Below are 15,952 nucleotides of genomic sequence, written 5' to 3' on the forward strand. Positions count from 1 at the left end.
GTTTGAGAAATGGTGATAGTGTGACAAAATGTGGCAAAACATGGCATGGTTAGAAATTTGAGTTGGTGCACTTTCATTGAGGGTCAAGGGAAGAGGTGAATTTTTATTGCCTTCCTGAAGTTCAGTAGACCTTCTAATTATCTTATATGGGTAGGTAGTGTGAGTAAGATCTTTTTTGGGTGGTCTCAAGGTGGAGGGTGCGTCCCGAGGGCATGTGTAATTAGTTTTCTTCTTGCGAGTGAAACACTCAATTCGGGGCATAGTGCGGAAGTTTGGAGGCCATATAGGCTGGTACCATGTCATGGAAAAGTTTGTAGACCATTACTAAGCCTTCGAATATACATTGTTTTTCAATCGGTAGCCAGTGGGCAGTGCACAGCACCGGGGTGATTGCGTCTCATTTGTGAAGATTCTTTAGGAGTTGGATGGCAGCATTTTGTACTCATTGTAGTTGATGGACAGTTTTTGTAGTGAGCCCATTTAGGAGCATGTTGCAGTAGTCCATATGGGAGAAGACGAAAGCATAAATTAATTGAGCGAAATCTGGTTCTGAAAAGTATCATCTGATTTTCTGTAGCTGCCAGAGGTAGTAGAACGAGGTGGAGACTTCTTAGGAGATATGGTTAGAGAGGAAAAGGTCGCCATCAAGGATCACCCCTTAACTGTGTCTTTGAACATAGCCTTAAATCTTGACTGTGAGTAATGCAAAATATTAAGCTTATCTAAAAAATCTGTTACTTGAAAAATAACTAAACCCTTCATCAATTTTACAAGGGGAATTGAAGCAACAGATTTATTATTAGAAATATCCTGATTAGATTTCTTTCTATCTTTAGGAATTGGTGTAACCACAATTTCTCCTAATTTAGAGGAGAATATTCCTGATTCCAGTTGTGATTGAATCTACTCATTTAATTATATTTTTAAAACTACAGATGCCACTTTCATTATATATGGAGGACAATTATCCAGATAACAATAAGAAGTAGTGTATTTTTGAAAAAGAGTTACATTGTATTGGAGAGAAATCTGACCATGTTCTATCTGCCGGATATGATTTATCTTGAGAAAAAATAGGGTAGTCAATTGGCTCTCTGTTTGGATTCATAAATTTATTCCTAATATCTAAAATGTTATTTTTAAAATAGTCTCCTAGTTGAGCAGCCATAGGAAGATTATCTGAAATATGATCTTGTGTATGTTGAACATCTGTCAATGAGTTTAAAATCTGGAACAATATTTTAACATCTGGAGTTATAATTTCTATTAACTTTTAGTTTTTAGCAACAGCCATGGAATCGTGGGTGAAATACTCACGTGGATTAATACCTGGCTGGTGGATAGGAAACACAGAGTGGGGGTAAACGGACAATACTTGTACTGGAAAAGTGTCAGGAATGGAGTGCCACAGGGTACGGTGCTTGGACCCGTGCTCTTCAACATATTTATAAACGACCTGGAAATTGGTATGATGAGTGAGGTGATTAAATTTGCAGACGATACAAAGTTATTCAGAGTAGTGAAGATGCAGGAGGATTGCGAAGATCTGCAATGTGACATAAACACGCTCGAGAAATGGGCTGCGACATGGCAAATGAGGTTTAATGTGGATAAGTGAAAGGTGATGCATGTCGGTAACAAAAATCTTATACATGAATACAGGATGTCCGGTGCAGTACTTGGAGACACCCCCCAGGAAAGAGACTGTACTGAATGACAAGTGAATGAAGCCATCTGCGCAATGCGCGGTGGCGGTGAACAGGGCAAACGGAATGCTAGGAATGATTAAGAAGGGGATCACAAACAGATCGGAGAAGGTTATCATGCTGCTGTACCGGGTCATGGTACGCCCTGACCTGGAATACTGCGTCCAGCACTGGTTGCCGTACATGAAGAAGAACTACTCGAAAGGGTCCAGAGAAGAGCGAGTAAAATGGTTAAGGGGTTGGAGGAGTTGCCGAACACTGAGAGATTAGAGAAACTGGCCTATTCTCCCTTGAAAAGAGGAGACTGAGAGGGGACATGATCGAAACATTCAAGATAATGAAGGGAATAGACTTATTAGATAAAGACAGGTTGTTCACCCTCTCCAAGGTAGGGAGAATGAGAGGGCACTCTCTAAAGTTGAAAGGCGATAGATTCCGTACAAATTTAAGAAAGTTCTTCTTCACCCAGAGAGTGGTAGAAAACTGGAACGCTCTTCCGGAGGCTGTTATAGGGGAAAACACCCTCCAGGGATTCAAGACAAAGTTAGACAAGTTCCTGCTGAATCAGAACGTATGCAGGTAAGGCTAGTCTCAGTTAGGGCACTGGTCTTTGACCTAAGGGCCGCAGCGTGAGCAGACTGCTGGATACGATGGACCACTGGTCTGACCCAGCAGCGGCAATTCTTATGTTCCATTTAAACTTATTTTCCTTTGACTTGCACTTCTGCCAATCATATTTGAACTGTCTATAGGTAGGATCCTTCTGTTCTATATTATGGCCCCATGATATTTATTCACATTTATCTGGGGTCTAATACCATTCTTATGCCAAACCAAAAAATAGCCCAGTTCCTCTTATTTAACCTCCCCTCTCTATTTTTTTCCTCTAAGATTTCCCTCTTTGTCCTTGTGGATGATTATGGTCCCATCTAGCACAAGTTCTGTTAAACCACCACTAGATGTCAATGTTCTGCAATGGATAGTGCTCCCTTTTTCCTGTGAGCTGGGAAAGGGGCTGTCAATGCTGCTTCTGCGGTATCCCCAAGCCCTTGCCATACCAAAAAGCAAGAAATCTTATTTAAAAGATTTTTTTCCATAACAGAATGGAAAAGGCTCTCTTTGGAACAGTGTCCAAAATCTCAGAATCCCAAAACCCCACAGCTGCTACTTATGATAAAAACAATAATATTATTTAGAGACGAGCTTTATCCCTACCTTATCTTTCAGTTTCTCCATCCAGCTTCTTACTAAAAAGACAAAAAGTATGATTTATTACAATCTTATAGGTGCATTTTATGCTCAATATTTTGTATTATAAAATTTAGTAAAATACTTTATAATATCTATAGAAAGTACTGTGTACTTGCTTCTTTACCACCCCACCCCACCCCCCTTTTATGAAGCTGCATTAGTTGTTTTTTTTTTTTTTATCACCGTCCATGGCGGTAAAAGCTCTGATGCGCATAGAATTCCTATGAACATCAGAACTATTACCGCCGCAGCCGGCGATAAAAAAGCCTAATGCAGCTTCATAAAAGAGGCCCTTAGTTAGATAGAATTCATTTTCTATGCAAATTTTTAAGAAGGACGAGACACTGTGGCCCAGATTCTATAAATGGTGGCATTATCATCGAACGCCTTAAAAACGGCGGCTGGTCAGGTGACAATCACGCAACGGCGCCGTTTATAGAATCGCAGCTTCGGAAAAGGTAGGTGCCGGAAATGTAGGCCACGGTTTGCAAAGCCTACACTTCCGGCACCTACCTTTCACGTGAATCACGCCTATGGAGGTGCTTTACGATGCCTAACACCACTTCTGGTGTTAGCAACACCTAGAGTGGCATTAGGCATCATAAAGCGCCTTCACAAGGGCCACGCAGGCAACGGTAGGTGCCTACATTTTATGCTTTAAATTGGTTTTCTATTTTTTTTAATGGCATTTTTAACTTAAGTTAGGCGCCGGTAGGGCACCTACCAGCGCCTAACTTAAGGTGCCCCTTTCTGCACCCCCCTTGCAACAGTTATTGGATCATTTTATAATTGCCTCTGGTTTATTCCATATACTTGATAACTAATTCTCTGTACCTTCATTGCATATGTACATTTCTCATCTCCTGTAAACCGCTCTGAACTGTTTTGTGGCATTGCGATATACAAAAATAAAGTTATTATTATTATTATTATTTATAGAATATGGGCCTGTGGCTTTTTGGTTTTTTTTAATATCTTTATTCATTTTAAAGCCAAAAATAAGTGCAACATATTATACAGACAGTTTACACTTTAACAGCACTTAATTCTATCAAATTATATTTTATGATAAATACATATATCATTTCCCCCCCTTTCTACATATCTACCAATTGCACTCAAATTAAAAGTATCTCCCCCACCCACCCACCCCCTGGACGTGTATGATCAAATGGCAAAATCAACACTCACTCCTTACAGAATATGGACCTGTGTCTTTTACTGATAGCAGTAGTCCAGGATATTGATTTTAATGTACAAAATTTGCCAAGACTTGTACCACATTAACAATGAATATTTTACAAAATCTGCTGAAAATCCAGGTTCAATTCAAACCTTTCCATCATGAGGCCTCTCATCTGCAGGAATGACACACAAGAAGAGAAAAGTCCTATCAACCAATCTCACTGGTCACTCTGGCTCCTTCTAGAGCTTCACCTCCAGCACACTGGAGCTCTCTGCTACTCGCAAAGGTACAAGTCAGGTTCTTGATAAAAAACTGAAATTAGTACTTTTCCATTCATTCCCAAAGTTTTCAAGAAATCTATAAGGGGGAAGTTCTATAAAGAGAGTGTCTATTAGTGCTGTCAAATTCGCTGACTCGAAACAATTCACCTCGATGAATCAATTTGAATCGATTTTAAAAAAAAATTGGATTCATCGATTCAGTGAGTCCTGACTCACCTCTGGGCCTCCTAAAGTAGCAACAGCAGTGGCGGTGACCAGCTTGGCAGAGGCAGTGAGGTGAACAGGCTTCTCCTGACCTGCCCTGTTGGGGCTTCCCTCTGTCGCATCACTGATGTCACTGATGACACGACAGAGGGAAGCCCTAGGAGACAGGCCACGAGAAGCCTGTTCACTGTTCTGCCTCTGCCAAGCCGGTCACCGCTACCGCTGCTGCTATTTTAGGAGGCCTGAAGGAGAAGGGGGGGGTCAGTTGGGAGCTGCTGCACAGAGGAATAGGAGGGATGGAAAACTGCTGCACAGGGAGGATGGGAGAGAGGGATGAAAACCTGCCACCCAGGAGGATAATAAGGAAGAAAGCTGCTGCACAGGGGGCTAGGAGGGATGGAATGTTGCTGCACATGGGGGGGGAGAAGAGAGAGGAAGAATTGGTGGAAATAGGATGGAGGAGAGGAAGGGAGAGATGCAACAGAGGTAGAAAGGGGTGAGAGGGAGATATCCTGCTGCATATGGTAGAGGGGAGGAAGACATGCATGGAAAAAAAGAGAGGGAGAAATGTTGGATGTAGGGTAGAGAGCAGGGAGAGATGGTGCATGGGGGAGAAAGAAATGGTGCATATGATAATGGAAGGCAGGAAGGGAGAGATGCTGCATGGAGGGAAACAGAGAGGTTTGACCCAGGGCACAAGGCAGGGAGAGAGAGATATGGTAGACAGTGGGAAAGAAGCATAAGGCAGTGGAAGGGAAGGTACAGAGATAGAAGAAGGATAGTGAATACCAAAAAATGTCAAATGGGCAGGAGACCCTAGTGAGCGAGTTAACAGAAGAAAAACAGAAACCAGGGCCTGGGACTAACATGATTTGAATAATAAAATGACGAGGCAACATAGGGTAGAAAAAAAAAATTGTATTTTTCTATTTTGTGAATACAATATGTCAGATTTGAAATGTGTATCCTGCCAGAGCTGGTGTTAGACAGCGAGCGTGAGCTAGGACCTGACAGAGAAAGGAGAAGTCTTTTTTGTTTATTTTGTTTACACTACAGTGCTGGTATAGGGCTGGAGAGGACAAAGGGGGCTGGGGCAGGAAAAGTGAATCAAAGCGATTCGAAAAATCAATTCAATAGGCCAAATTGAATCAAATCAAAAAATATTTCCCTGAATCAGGCAGCACTAGCATCTATACTGAGGTACCATTGGCCTGATTCTATAAAAGGTACCTAGCACCACCTAACTTGTAGGCGTCACTCCATGTGGTTGTCAATCAACCGCTAGGTGCCACTTATAGAGTCATGCCTAATGGTACCTAGGCATGCTTAGACATTGCTAAGTGTCCCTGTGGTAGATGTCAGCATACTAGGCCAAGTTTTCTCTGGCCTAATATACCAGCATCTAACTATAGCGCATAGCGACGCCTAAGTCAACCACACCTATTTTCTGCCTCTAACCATGCTTACTTTTCAAGTAGGTGACATTAGGTATTGGAGGGTCCCTCGACTTAGGCATCGTTAGATGCTGTGTGGATATCCATGCGCAACCTAAATTATCTTTTTTTTTTTTTTTGCAAATCATTTTTATTAAAGTCAACCAGAGGAACAAACGGGATACAGAAATAACATATGCAGACAGAAGTGTCAGTGAACAATGCAAAACAATCAGCAACAGCAGATAATATATGAATAACTTAACAACCATATGCATAAATGAAGAGAAAAGGAGGAGGTGCCCAGGACCCCCAACAAAGGAAACCAAGAAAAACAAGTGCTCGAGCCAAAGAGAGTGTGAGGTCACTGAGCAGAGCCCTCCCCAAGCCAGGAAGAGAAAAATAATGTTAGGCAGAAAGCTCCAAGTCGCACTTCCAGGACAAGCCATCAGAAGAAGCATCCCAGTTCCCCCATAAATGGTTTTTCAAAATGTAGTACTTATCCCTAAGAATCCCCAATGCAAGGGGCAACTTCCACACCAGACAACATAAACCAGACAAACCATCAATCAATCAATCAGGTACCACACACACTCCCCATTCAAACACCCCCATCCCTCCCCCCCCCATGCCGGGAGTCTAGGGGTAACCGCAGGAACTCTCTCCATAGAGCCAGGTATGCCCGGACCTATGGACAGACTGAGCATTTATGATAGCAGAGTTCAAACTGTGCTAGCTCAGTCATCTGATTGAGCCAACAGTCCAGGGGAATAGTCCCATTCTGAGTCCAATATTGTAAGATTGTTCGTTTAACCATTAACAAGGTCAAATAAATAAAGCGCCGCTGAGGCGGTGAGGCCTTGTGCTTCCAGCAGGGTTTGATCGCCAAGGAGAAGCGTTGTATAATCCCACTCCAGATCTTGCTGCAAGACCAACAGAAGAGTTCCATAAGGAGATTTCAAGGCACTCCAAGAAGGAATGCAGTAATGTCCCAGGAGCCTTTTTGCATCTAGTACACAAAGCTGTGTCCCACAGACCCATAAGAGCACTTCTCTCTTTGGTAATGTAAGCCCTATGAAGGATCTTGAATTGGGTCTCCTGCCAAGCCGCGGATTTCACAAAAGCATTTAAGGTGTGAAAGAGCTCCAGGAAAGCTTCAGGGGTATAGGATGTCGCCAGGTCCCTATTCCACTGGTCCCATAGATGAGTCAGGTGCCCCTGTGAAGTAGAAGAATGGACCACCCGATACCACACTGAGAGGGAGCCTTGGGAGGCCGGCACACAAAGTAGATACTCATCGAGGGATACTCATCAAGGGGGCCGCACACCCACTCCAGGCCATACTGTTGATGGAGACTCTGAAAATAATGCCGGGCTTGCAAGTAAGCAAAAAATTGCTGACAGGGGACGTCCCATCGATTTTGGAATTGGGCAATCATAGCAAAAACGCCCGTGTCCCGATCAAACATGTGAGAGAGAAGGGAGGCCCCCCGGGAAGCCCAAACCGCAAAAGGAGAGTTGCCAAGGCCCAGTAAGAAACTAGGGTTACCATGCATTTTTTAGCACCAGCCATAGTGGTAGCAGCTCTGATCCTCAGAATTCTAAGAGCGTCAGAGCTGTTACCACCGTGGCTAAAATGCACACTACAGTTTTGTAAAAGGGGGAGGGGTTAGTTTGTGATGACATATTCCATACTAGGTGAAGGTGTTTTCTGTGTTCTTTGTATTCGAAAGACATGGTTTTTTGTTAGGATTGGCTGCAGGATTGATCTGTACTAGTCTGGCTTGTTTAGTTTTACATTGGGTGTATTACATAGAAACATAGAAATTGACGGCAGAAAAGGGCTATAGCCCATCGAGTCTGCCCATACCAATGACCTACTCCCTGATTCTTACTCTCCTAGAGATCCCACATGAATATCCCATTTTCTCTTGAACTCTAACACGCTGCTGGCCTCAATCACCCTCTGAGGCAGCTCGTTCCAATGATCTACCACCCTTTCAGTGAAAAAGTACCTCCTCGCATCACCCTGAAATTTCCCTCCCCTGATTTTCAGCGAGTGTCCTCTGGTTACTGAGGGCCCTGTAAGACTGAAGATATCATCTTTCACCTCTATACGCCCAGTAATATACTTAAAGGTCTCAATCATGTCCCCTCTCTCTCTTCGCTCCTCCAGTGAGTACATCCGCAGTTTTTTTAACCTTTCTTCATACGTGAGTTCCCTGAGCCCCAAAACCATCCTGGTAGCCATTCGCTGAACCGACTCAATTCTCAACACATCTTTTCGGTAGTGTGGTCTCCAGAATTGAACACAATACTCGAGATGAGGTCTTACCATGGATCTGTACAGCGGCATTATGACTTCAGGTTTTCTGCTGACAAAACCCCTACGGATACAGCCCATCATTTGTCTTGCCTTGGACGATGCCTTCTCTACTTGATTGGCAGCCTTCATATCGTCGCTAATGATCACTCCTAAGTCACGTTCCACCGTGGTCCTGGACAAGGTTTCACCATTTAGTGTGTAAGTTCTGTGTGGATTTTTTTTGCCTAGGTGCATTACTTTACATTTTTTAGCATTGAAGCCCAGCTGCCAAGTTGATGACCACTGTTCAAGCTGTCTTAGGTCCTGCGTCATAAAATCAGGCACACTGCTTTTGCCAACTATGTTGCATAGTTTGGCATCGTCAGCAAACAGTGATACTTTTCCTCTAAGTCCTTGGGTCAAATCTCCTATGAATAAATTGAATAGAATCGGCCCTAAGACGGAGCCCTGAGGTACTCCACTCATCACTGCTGACGTTTTGGAGGGGGTACCGATTACCATCACCCTTTGAAGCCTACCATCTAGCCAATCCCTTACCCATGTTGTGAATGTATCCCCTAATCCCATCGATTTTAGTTTGTTCAACAGCCTGCGGTGTATTGATGTTGATGTATTGATGTTGTACTGCTCACTGCAGTATGTAAGATGCTGCGTTTTCCTAGGTACTCATGTGTGACATGTGGCTTGTTACTAAAAATCATGTTTTCGTACAGATGGGGGGGTGCCAAAAAATGATGGGCCCCGGGTGTCACATATGCTAGGTACATAGCCAAATATGACTCAGATATCATGAAAACAAAATGTATAAGATGATAAACACTTTCAATATAGATAAACCGTAGTGTCCTAAGGTAAAGTACACTTTACACTTTACCCTAGGACACTACAGTTTACATATGCTAGGTACGCCACTGCTCCTAGTAGAAGGCAACATGAAGGAGAAATTAAGCTAGAATGCCTTTCACAGGTTCTAATCCATCTAAAGTTACTTGTGTGTATCTAGTATTAAAACTGTATACACATACAAATTTTTGCTAATGACTTAGGGCTCCTTTTACTAAGCTAGTGTTTTTAGTGCAAGCAGCATTTTAGTGCGCACTAAACCCGCGCTACGCGGCTAGAACTAATGCCAGCTCAATGCTTGCGTTAAGGTCTAGAGCACGCGGCAATTTAGCGCGCGCTATTCCGCACGTTAAAGCCCTAAAGTGGCTTAGTAAAAGGAGCCCTTAGTAATGAACCTTATCAGAGAGTAAAAAATGTAAAATTAATATGTGGTCATGTGGTAAAGCTTGCAATTTGCAAGTGAAAGGGAGGTGCACACAAAGAGAAACAGACTTTGCAAATATTAGAAAAAGAACACAACATTTTGTCATTCAGTCCATTTAAACTGTTCTGTTATACAATTTCTGGCAAAGAACGGTGATTTTTATCTTTGACTGTAGGTTGGAACCCATTAGCTTATAGTTTGTTCTTGAATGCAATTCCATGAAATGCAAAAAAAGAAAATGCATATAACCCATTAGTAGGTTAGCTAGTAATTGCTGTCTTTGTTCACCAAGTTATTATTCAGCTAACAGTTAGAAATTAAAGTAAATACTATCAATTTTGGTTTCAAACCCCCTGGCAACTATAACAGCATGCATAAATAGCTCTCTGAGCTAAATTTATGAACATTCTGAAAGATACAAATATACATATGCAAGTATTTAAAGAGGCATGCATGGAAGTACAATGCTGAGGCTACCTGAAACCACCAAGGGGGCACGTTCACTAACGTTTAGTGTATGCCCTCTGCAGGGCCGCATTTTGGATTTGTAGGTACTTGGAGGGCCTCAGAAAAAAAAAGTTAATGTCTTATTAAAGAAATGACAATTTTGCATAAGGTAAAACTCTTTATAAATCTTTCCTTTTGGCTAAGTCTTAATAATAATATTGTCATTTATAGCTAAAGAGACATATGATCAAGAAACTTTTATTTTACTTTTGTGATTATGATAAACATACTGAGGGCCTCAAAACAGTAACTTGCGGGCCGCATGTGGCCCCCGGGCCACGACTTTGAGACCACTGGTGTATGCTAAGTGTCATGTGGCCCACAGGTATAAAATAGGACACGCAGAGCCATGCTTTGGGACAAGGGCCCCTAAGAGAACATTTGGACAATTAAAGGCAAGTGTGAGGGTACTAAGAAGTGGTAGGGATAAGAAAAGAGAAGTGGAAGCAAAGGTGGGATAAAATATACTGTATCTAGGTGAAGGAATTTCAAATTACCTACCCACTGCATTTTGCTGCTCCCCGAATCTCAGTGCTCTGTGCTCCGTGCACTTGAATGGACACACCGGCCCTATTCAGTTCATATCTAGGACATTAAGGGCTAGATTCACTAATCTGCCCGATCGTGACCGATGCGGGCAGGGCCGATCGATTTTGCAAACAAGAATATTCTAATGGGGGGCAATCGGAGGCATGCCCCCATCCGCCAACACGGATCACTAGGTAGCGATCAGGACGCATGCGCAGACCATCTACTTTGCCTATAAATGGTCTGCGCATGTGTTTGCTGTTTTGGGGTTTGTTTGTTTTTACTGGCCCTGACTCACCTGCTCTCTGCCACCCTTCCCTGCAGTGCAAGCAGGGTGGCCAGAGCTGGAGAATCGGGGCTGAGAAGAGAGCAGGGCAGCCAAAGCAGGAGAATTGGGGTAGAGAGCAGAGAGCATGGAGCAGGGTGGCCAGAGCAGGAGAATCGGGGCAGAGAGAGCAGGAGAATCAGGGCAGAGAAGAGAGCAGAGAGCAGGGCGGGCAGAGCAGGAGAATCGGGGCAGAGAAGAGAGCAGAGAGCAGGGCTGGCAGAGCAGGAGAATTGGGACAGAGACCAGGGTTTTAGCACAAGCAACTGGTCCTCACCAGTTGCTAGTTTTTTGATCGGTCAGCCAGTCGGTGTGCCAGAAGAAGTTTTGTGAATCGCGTCCTTCCTGCTTTGCATGCCGATTCCGCTCATTTGCATGCACGGATCGGATCGGTACACAGGTTAGTGAATCGGGTCGGAGGGAAAGTGGGTTGCAAACCGATTGGTACGCGATCGGTTTGCTTAGTGAATCTAGCCCTAAGTCCTTTTTGAACTACGGTATATGTGTGCCAGCCTGACCCTCAAGACTACCTCTATTCAAGCTAAACATGTGTAAGTTTACTCACATATATCAAAGTCTGATTGCACAGAGAAACTTATTTTTCCTGTGAGATGCTTTTGATAATTCCCTTCTTACTGACCAGAATACTCTTGTAGTCTTCCACCAGGATGAAGATTTTTTAAAAAAAATTTTGTTTACTGTTTTTCTAGGGGACAATGTGACACCATGTCTTCCCTCCCTTTTTCCTTATTTGCCATGGTGAGAGTCCAAAAGAAGAAGCATTGGCCTTGTCTTTGTAAACAAAATTGGTTCTTTTTGTTACATAGAGCATTTTGGACCCCAGTTAGATTACAAAAGTTGGATAGCTCTAAGTCTAATAGATGCTGGCATTGTAATCTGGAAGCAGGGACTCTAGATCATCTACTTTATTTTGGTCCCTGTATTATGGCCTTTTGGAAATCAATTTGGTCCCAAATTAATGGCTTATTAGAAAATCATGTAGCTTTATCATACAATACAATTCTATTTGGAACGTCCATGAGAAAAAAAAGTCAAATTTCATCTAATAATAATAAACTTTTATTAATAATGACAGGAGTTGCCATTCAGCATATTACTAGAAATTAGAAAGATTATACCAGACTTAATTACACCTTCTGGTGGAACTCATTATGCCATAAATACAAAATGGAAAGGACAATTGCCATGAAAAAAGGAAATTATAACAATTTCAAAAAAATTTGGGGACCATTGACAACATATTGTAATGAGTAGGCACCTTTATACACTAAAGTATATTTAGAATAATGGGGAAGAGCTGGTGCTGCCGCCCCATATGATCTTTGGTCTTTTTTGTGTACTTTGGTTCTATTTGAGTATTATGCCTGGGGTTAAGATTGCTAGCTTTAATGTAGATGGGTTGCACTCTCCTGTTAAGCGTAGTAAGGTACTTCAGTACTGTAGGAAACTACAGGTGGATGTCTTGCTTCTTCAAGAGACGCATCTCAACGCGTCTGAGCATGCTAAGCTCCGCAGGGATTGGGTGGGTGAGCTTGTTTTTGCTTCCTTTAATAACAGACAGAGGGGTGTAGCTGTGCTTTTCCATAAGAAACATACCTGTACTATGCACAAAATGATTTCGGACTCTGAGGGCCGGTATGTAATTTGGGCAGGGGTGTTTCAGGGAACGAAATATGTTTTTTGCTCTATCTATGCCCCTAATGTGTATTCTCATCGTTTTTTCTCTGTATTAGTTGCTGCCCTTGCTCCCTTTTCCGAGTACCAACTGGTGCTCGGTGGGGATTTCAATATTACTGCTGACCCCCTAATTGACTGTAAACCTCCCAGGCCTCGCTTACATCAAGGGGAACACAAGGGGATCAACTTTGTTGCTTCGCAGTTGGGCCTTGTGGACCTTTGGCGCACGCTCCATCCAGACGAATCTGATTTTACTTTCTATTCACCAGTGCATAAAGCACACAGTAGATTGGATTATTTGCTAGTTGCCCCACCCCTTTTGTCCGGAGTCCGTAGAGTGATGATTGAGGACGGAGTACTCTCCGATCATCACATGGTCTGGATGGAGCTTCTTGATCACCAGGCGCCCCAGAGGACCTTGTCGGGCTGGAGAATGAATCCCACTTTGTATGAGGATAAAGATTTCCGCACTTTCCTGGTAAACCAATGGGATTCTTATCTAACCGATAACTCCTCTTCTGATGTTTCCGAGGTGGTATACTGGGAGGCTAGTAAAGCTGTTCTAAGGGGTAAAATTATAGCTTACACCTCCCATAAGCGGAAAGTACAGGATAAGGCACTGCTGGATCTGTCCCGTCAGTTGGGTCAGGTGCGGGGGGAGTTGCATAGAAAGAGTTCCTCAGCCCTCCAGAGTCAATACGTGGAGCTGCGACGTCAAATTAATGATTTACTGGCGCAGAGAGCCCTGCGGGATATTCAGATGTATAAATACCGTTTGCATAGGTGGGGCAACAAGGCAGGGAAATTGTTGGCCTCCTTGGTTAATCGCAGGGCCCGCAGGCGACATATTCCCAAAATCTGGGCTCCTGATGGCTCTGAGGCAACTTCGCCCGAGGCTATTCAACAGAGCTTTGTACAGTTCTATCGGGCTCTATATGATCGGGGGAGCTGTGACACTGAGCAGAGAGCAGAGTTTTTTCGCGGCCTTCCCCTTCCTGAGTTGTCCCAGGACCAGAGAGATGCACTTAACGCTCCAGTGCAGGGCATTGAGATCCAGAGAGCTATACGGGCTTTAAAGCTTGCGAAAGCTCCTGGCCCGGATGGACTGGGCCCTGAATACTACAAATTGCTGGGGGAGAAGATTATTGGTCCCTTTCAGGCTTTATGTCAGGCCATGTGTGGGGGGGGCTTGCCTTCACATCGGCTTACTCATGCGCATATTGTTGTTTTACCGAAACCTGGAAGGGCGGAAGACCAGCTGGGGTCCTATCGGCCTATATCTCTGTTGAATCAAGATATTAAGCTCTTCGCGGCCATTATGGCTGCACGTCTTGGCAAGGTCTTGCCCGGTCTGGTTCACCCGGATCAGGCCGGGTTTGTTCCAGGGCGGTATTCTTCTGCTAATGTTTTACGAGCCCTATCTGTGCTACAGAACCCGGCATTGCTACGGAGTCATCCGGGTCAGGAGAATGCCCTTATTGTCAGCCTGGATGCGGAAAAGGCATTTGATAAAGTTCTCTGGGATTATCTGTTCTGGATTTTACCACAGATGGGCATCATGGGGAGCTTTCTGGCCGGAATTCGGTCGCTATATGAGCAGCCGACTGCACAGATCTTGGTGAATGGGGCGCTCACCTCCTCCTTCTCCCTAGCTCGAGGCACGCGTCAGGGATGTCCGCTCTCTCCTATGCTGTTCGTATTGGCCCTTGAACCTCTAGCGATTAAGATCAGGCACACTACAAACCTGCGGGGTATACATCTGGGGCCGCAAGAATTTAAAATCAATCTATTCGCTGACGATATGCTTATATTTTTGGGGGATGCAATTATGGGAGTGCCTGCTTTAATTCAGATTATCCAACAATTTGGTATGTTTTCCGGTCTGAGCATTAATTTTGACAAGTCGGAAGCTTTGGCGGTCCACTCGCACTGTGCGGCTCACCATGATCCTTCTTTTCCATTACAATGGTCTGGGGGCACGCTTAAATACTTGGGAGTGTTTTTGCATGCGGACCCTCGGGTGGTATATAGGAAAAATGTGCTAGACAAACTAGATGCGGTGGGAGCGCTTTGCAAGAGGTGGATGGACTTTCCGATTTCTTTTCTAGGTCGCGTTGCTCTTTTTAAGATGGTCCTCTTGCCAAAGTTGCTATATCCTCTGCAAATGGTGCCTCTGTGGATCACATGTAGAGATATTAGGAAATATAAAGGTATTGTTTCATCTTTTATATGGCGCTCTAGACGGGCGCGAATTGGTTACCAAAAGCTTATTAGAGAGCGGTCTCAAGGAGGGGTCAATCTCCCGGATCTTCGTCTCTATAACGTGGCGGCTCTGCTTCGTTGGGTGCACGAAATCTACACGGGTGAGACTAAGTTTGCCCCACAGGGATTTTGGTCCATGTTGGCGGACCCGGCATCAGTGTTCAATATCTTGAGACCCGGGGCTGGCGCTTGTGCTTCCTTGTTACGACCTCTGCGGACCGCTTGGGGTTGGTGGCGCAGGGAATTGGGGGGCTCGTCGGGCCCCTCCCCTTTCTTGGAGTTCGTGGCTAACCCTGCTTTCCCTGCGGGTACACATGTTTTCTTTGTGCGGGCAAGTCGATCCGGGTGCCGATTTGTTGGCCAGCTTGTGGAGCTGGGTTCGGGGCGACTGCCGGATTTTTTTGCATGTCAGGAGCACTGGGCGTGGAGTGCAGGGTCCGTACTGTTCTATCTACAACTACGTAGTTATTGCTCCTCGCTTCGGCTGCCGTCCGGGGAGTTACCTACATTTTCCCCGTTGGACAGGGCTTTCCTTTCACTCTCACTTGAATTTAACTCGCTGTCGGCTTGGTACAAACTGGGGAGAGACTGGAGGCCTGCTGAGGTTTTTCTGTCCCGGATGGCGGCTGGCTGGAGCTCTGAGTTGGGTGAAGAGGTTACGGTTGATGAGTTGTCACAATGCTTTGTGGATGGAGCGGGGGTGACTCCTAATGTTGCTTTACATGAAATTCATCTTAAGATTGTGCATAGGGCGTATGTAACCCGCTGCGTTGGACACACTATGGGCCTGTGGCCTGATGCCTTTTGTACCCGGTGTCCTGCTCTCAAGGGGACGCTGGTGCATCATTTTTTGGAATGCTCTTTGGTGGGACCGCTGTGGGTACGTGCACTTCAAGAGGTGGAGGATGTTCTGGGGCGCTCCCTGGAATGGTCGTACAAGACTCTGCTGCTTGGTGTCACGGGTCCCCTGACTGAGGC

At 44.4% G+C, this 15,952-nt stretch overlaps 1 protein-coding gene across 4 annotated transcripts in view; it reads right to left on the minus strand.

Moving 5' to 3' along the window:
* The window catches only part of ARMH4 (armadillo like helical domain containing 4), a 185,772-nt gene that overhangs the window by 1,501 nt on the left and 168,319 nt on the right, over positions 1 to 15,952 (minus strand). For all 4 annotated transcript variants that reach the window (XM_033951108.1, XM_033951107.1, XM_033951106.1 and 1 more), the window contains one exon: positions 2,922 to 2,953. In XM_033951108.1, coding sequence (XP_033806999.1) covers positions 2,922 to 2,953 — 32 coding nt within the window. The remainder of the gene's footprint in view (positions 1 to 2,921; positions 2,954 to 15,952) is intronic.

This window comes from Geotrypetes seraphini, chromosome 7 (genome assembly GCF_902459505.1).
Source record: "Geotrypetes seraphini chromosome 7, aGeoSer1.1, whole genome shotgun sequence".
NCBI lineage: Eukaryota > Metazoa > Chordata > Amphibia > Gymnophiona > Dermophiidae > Geotrypetes > Geotrypetes seraphini.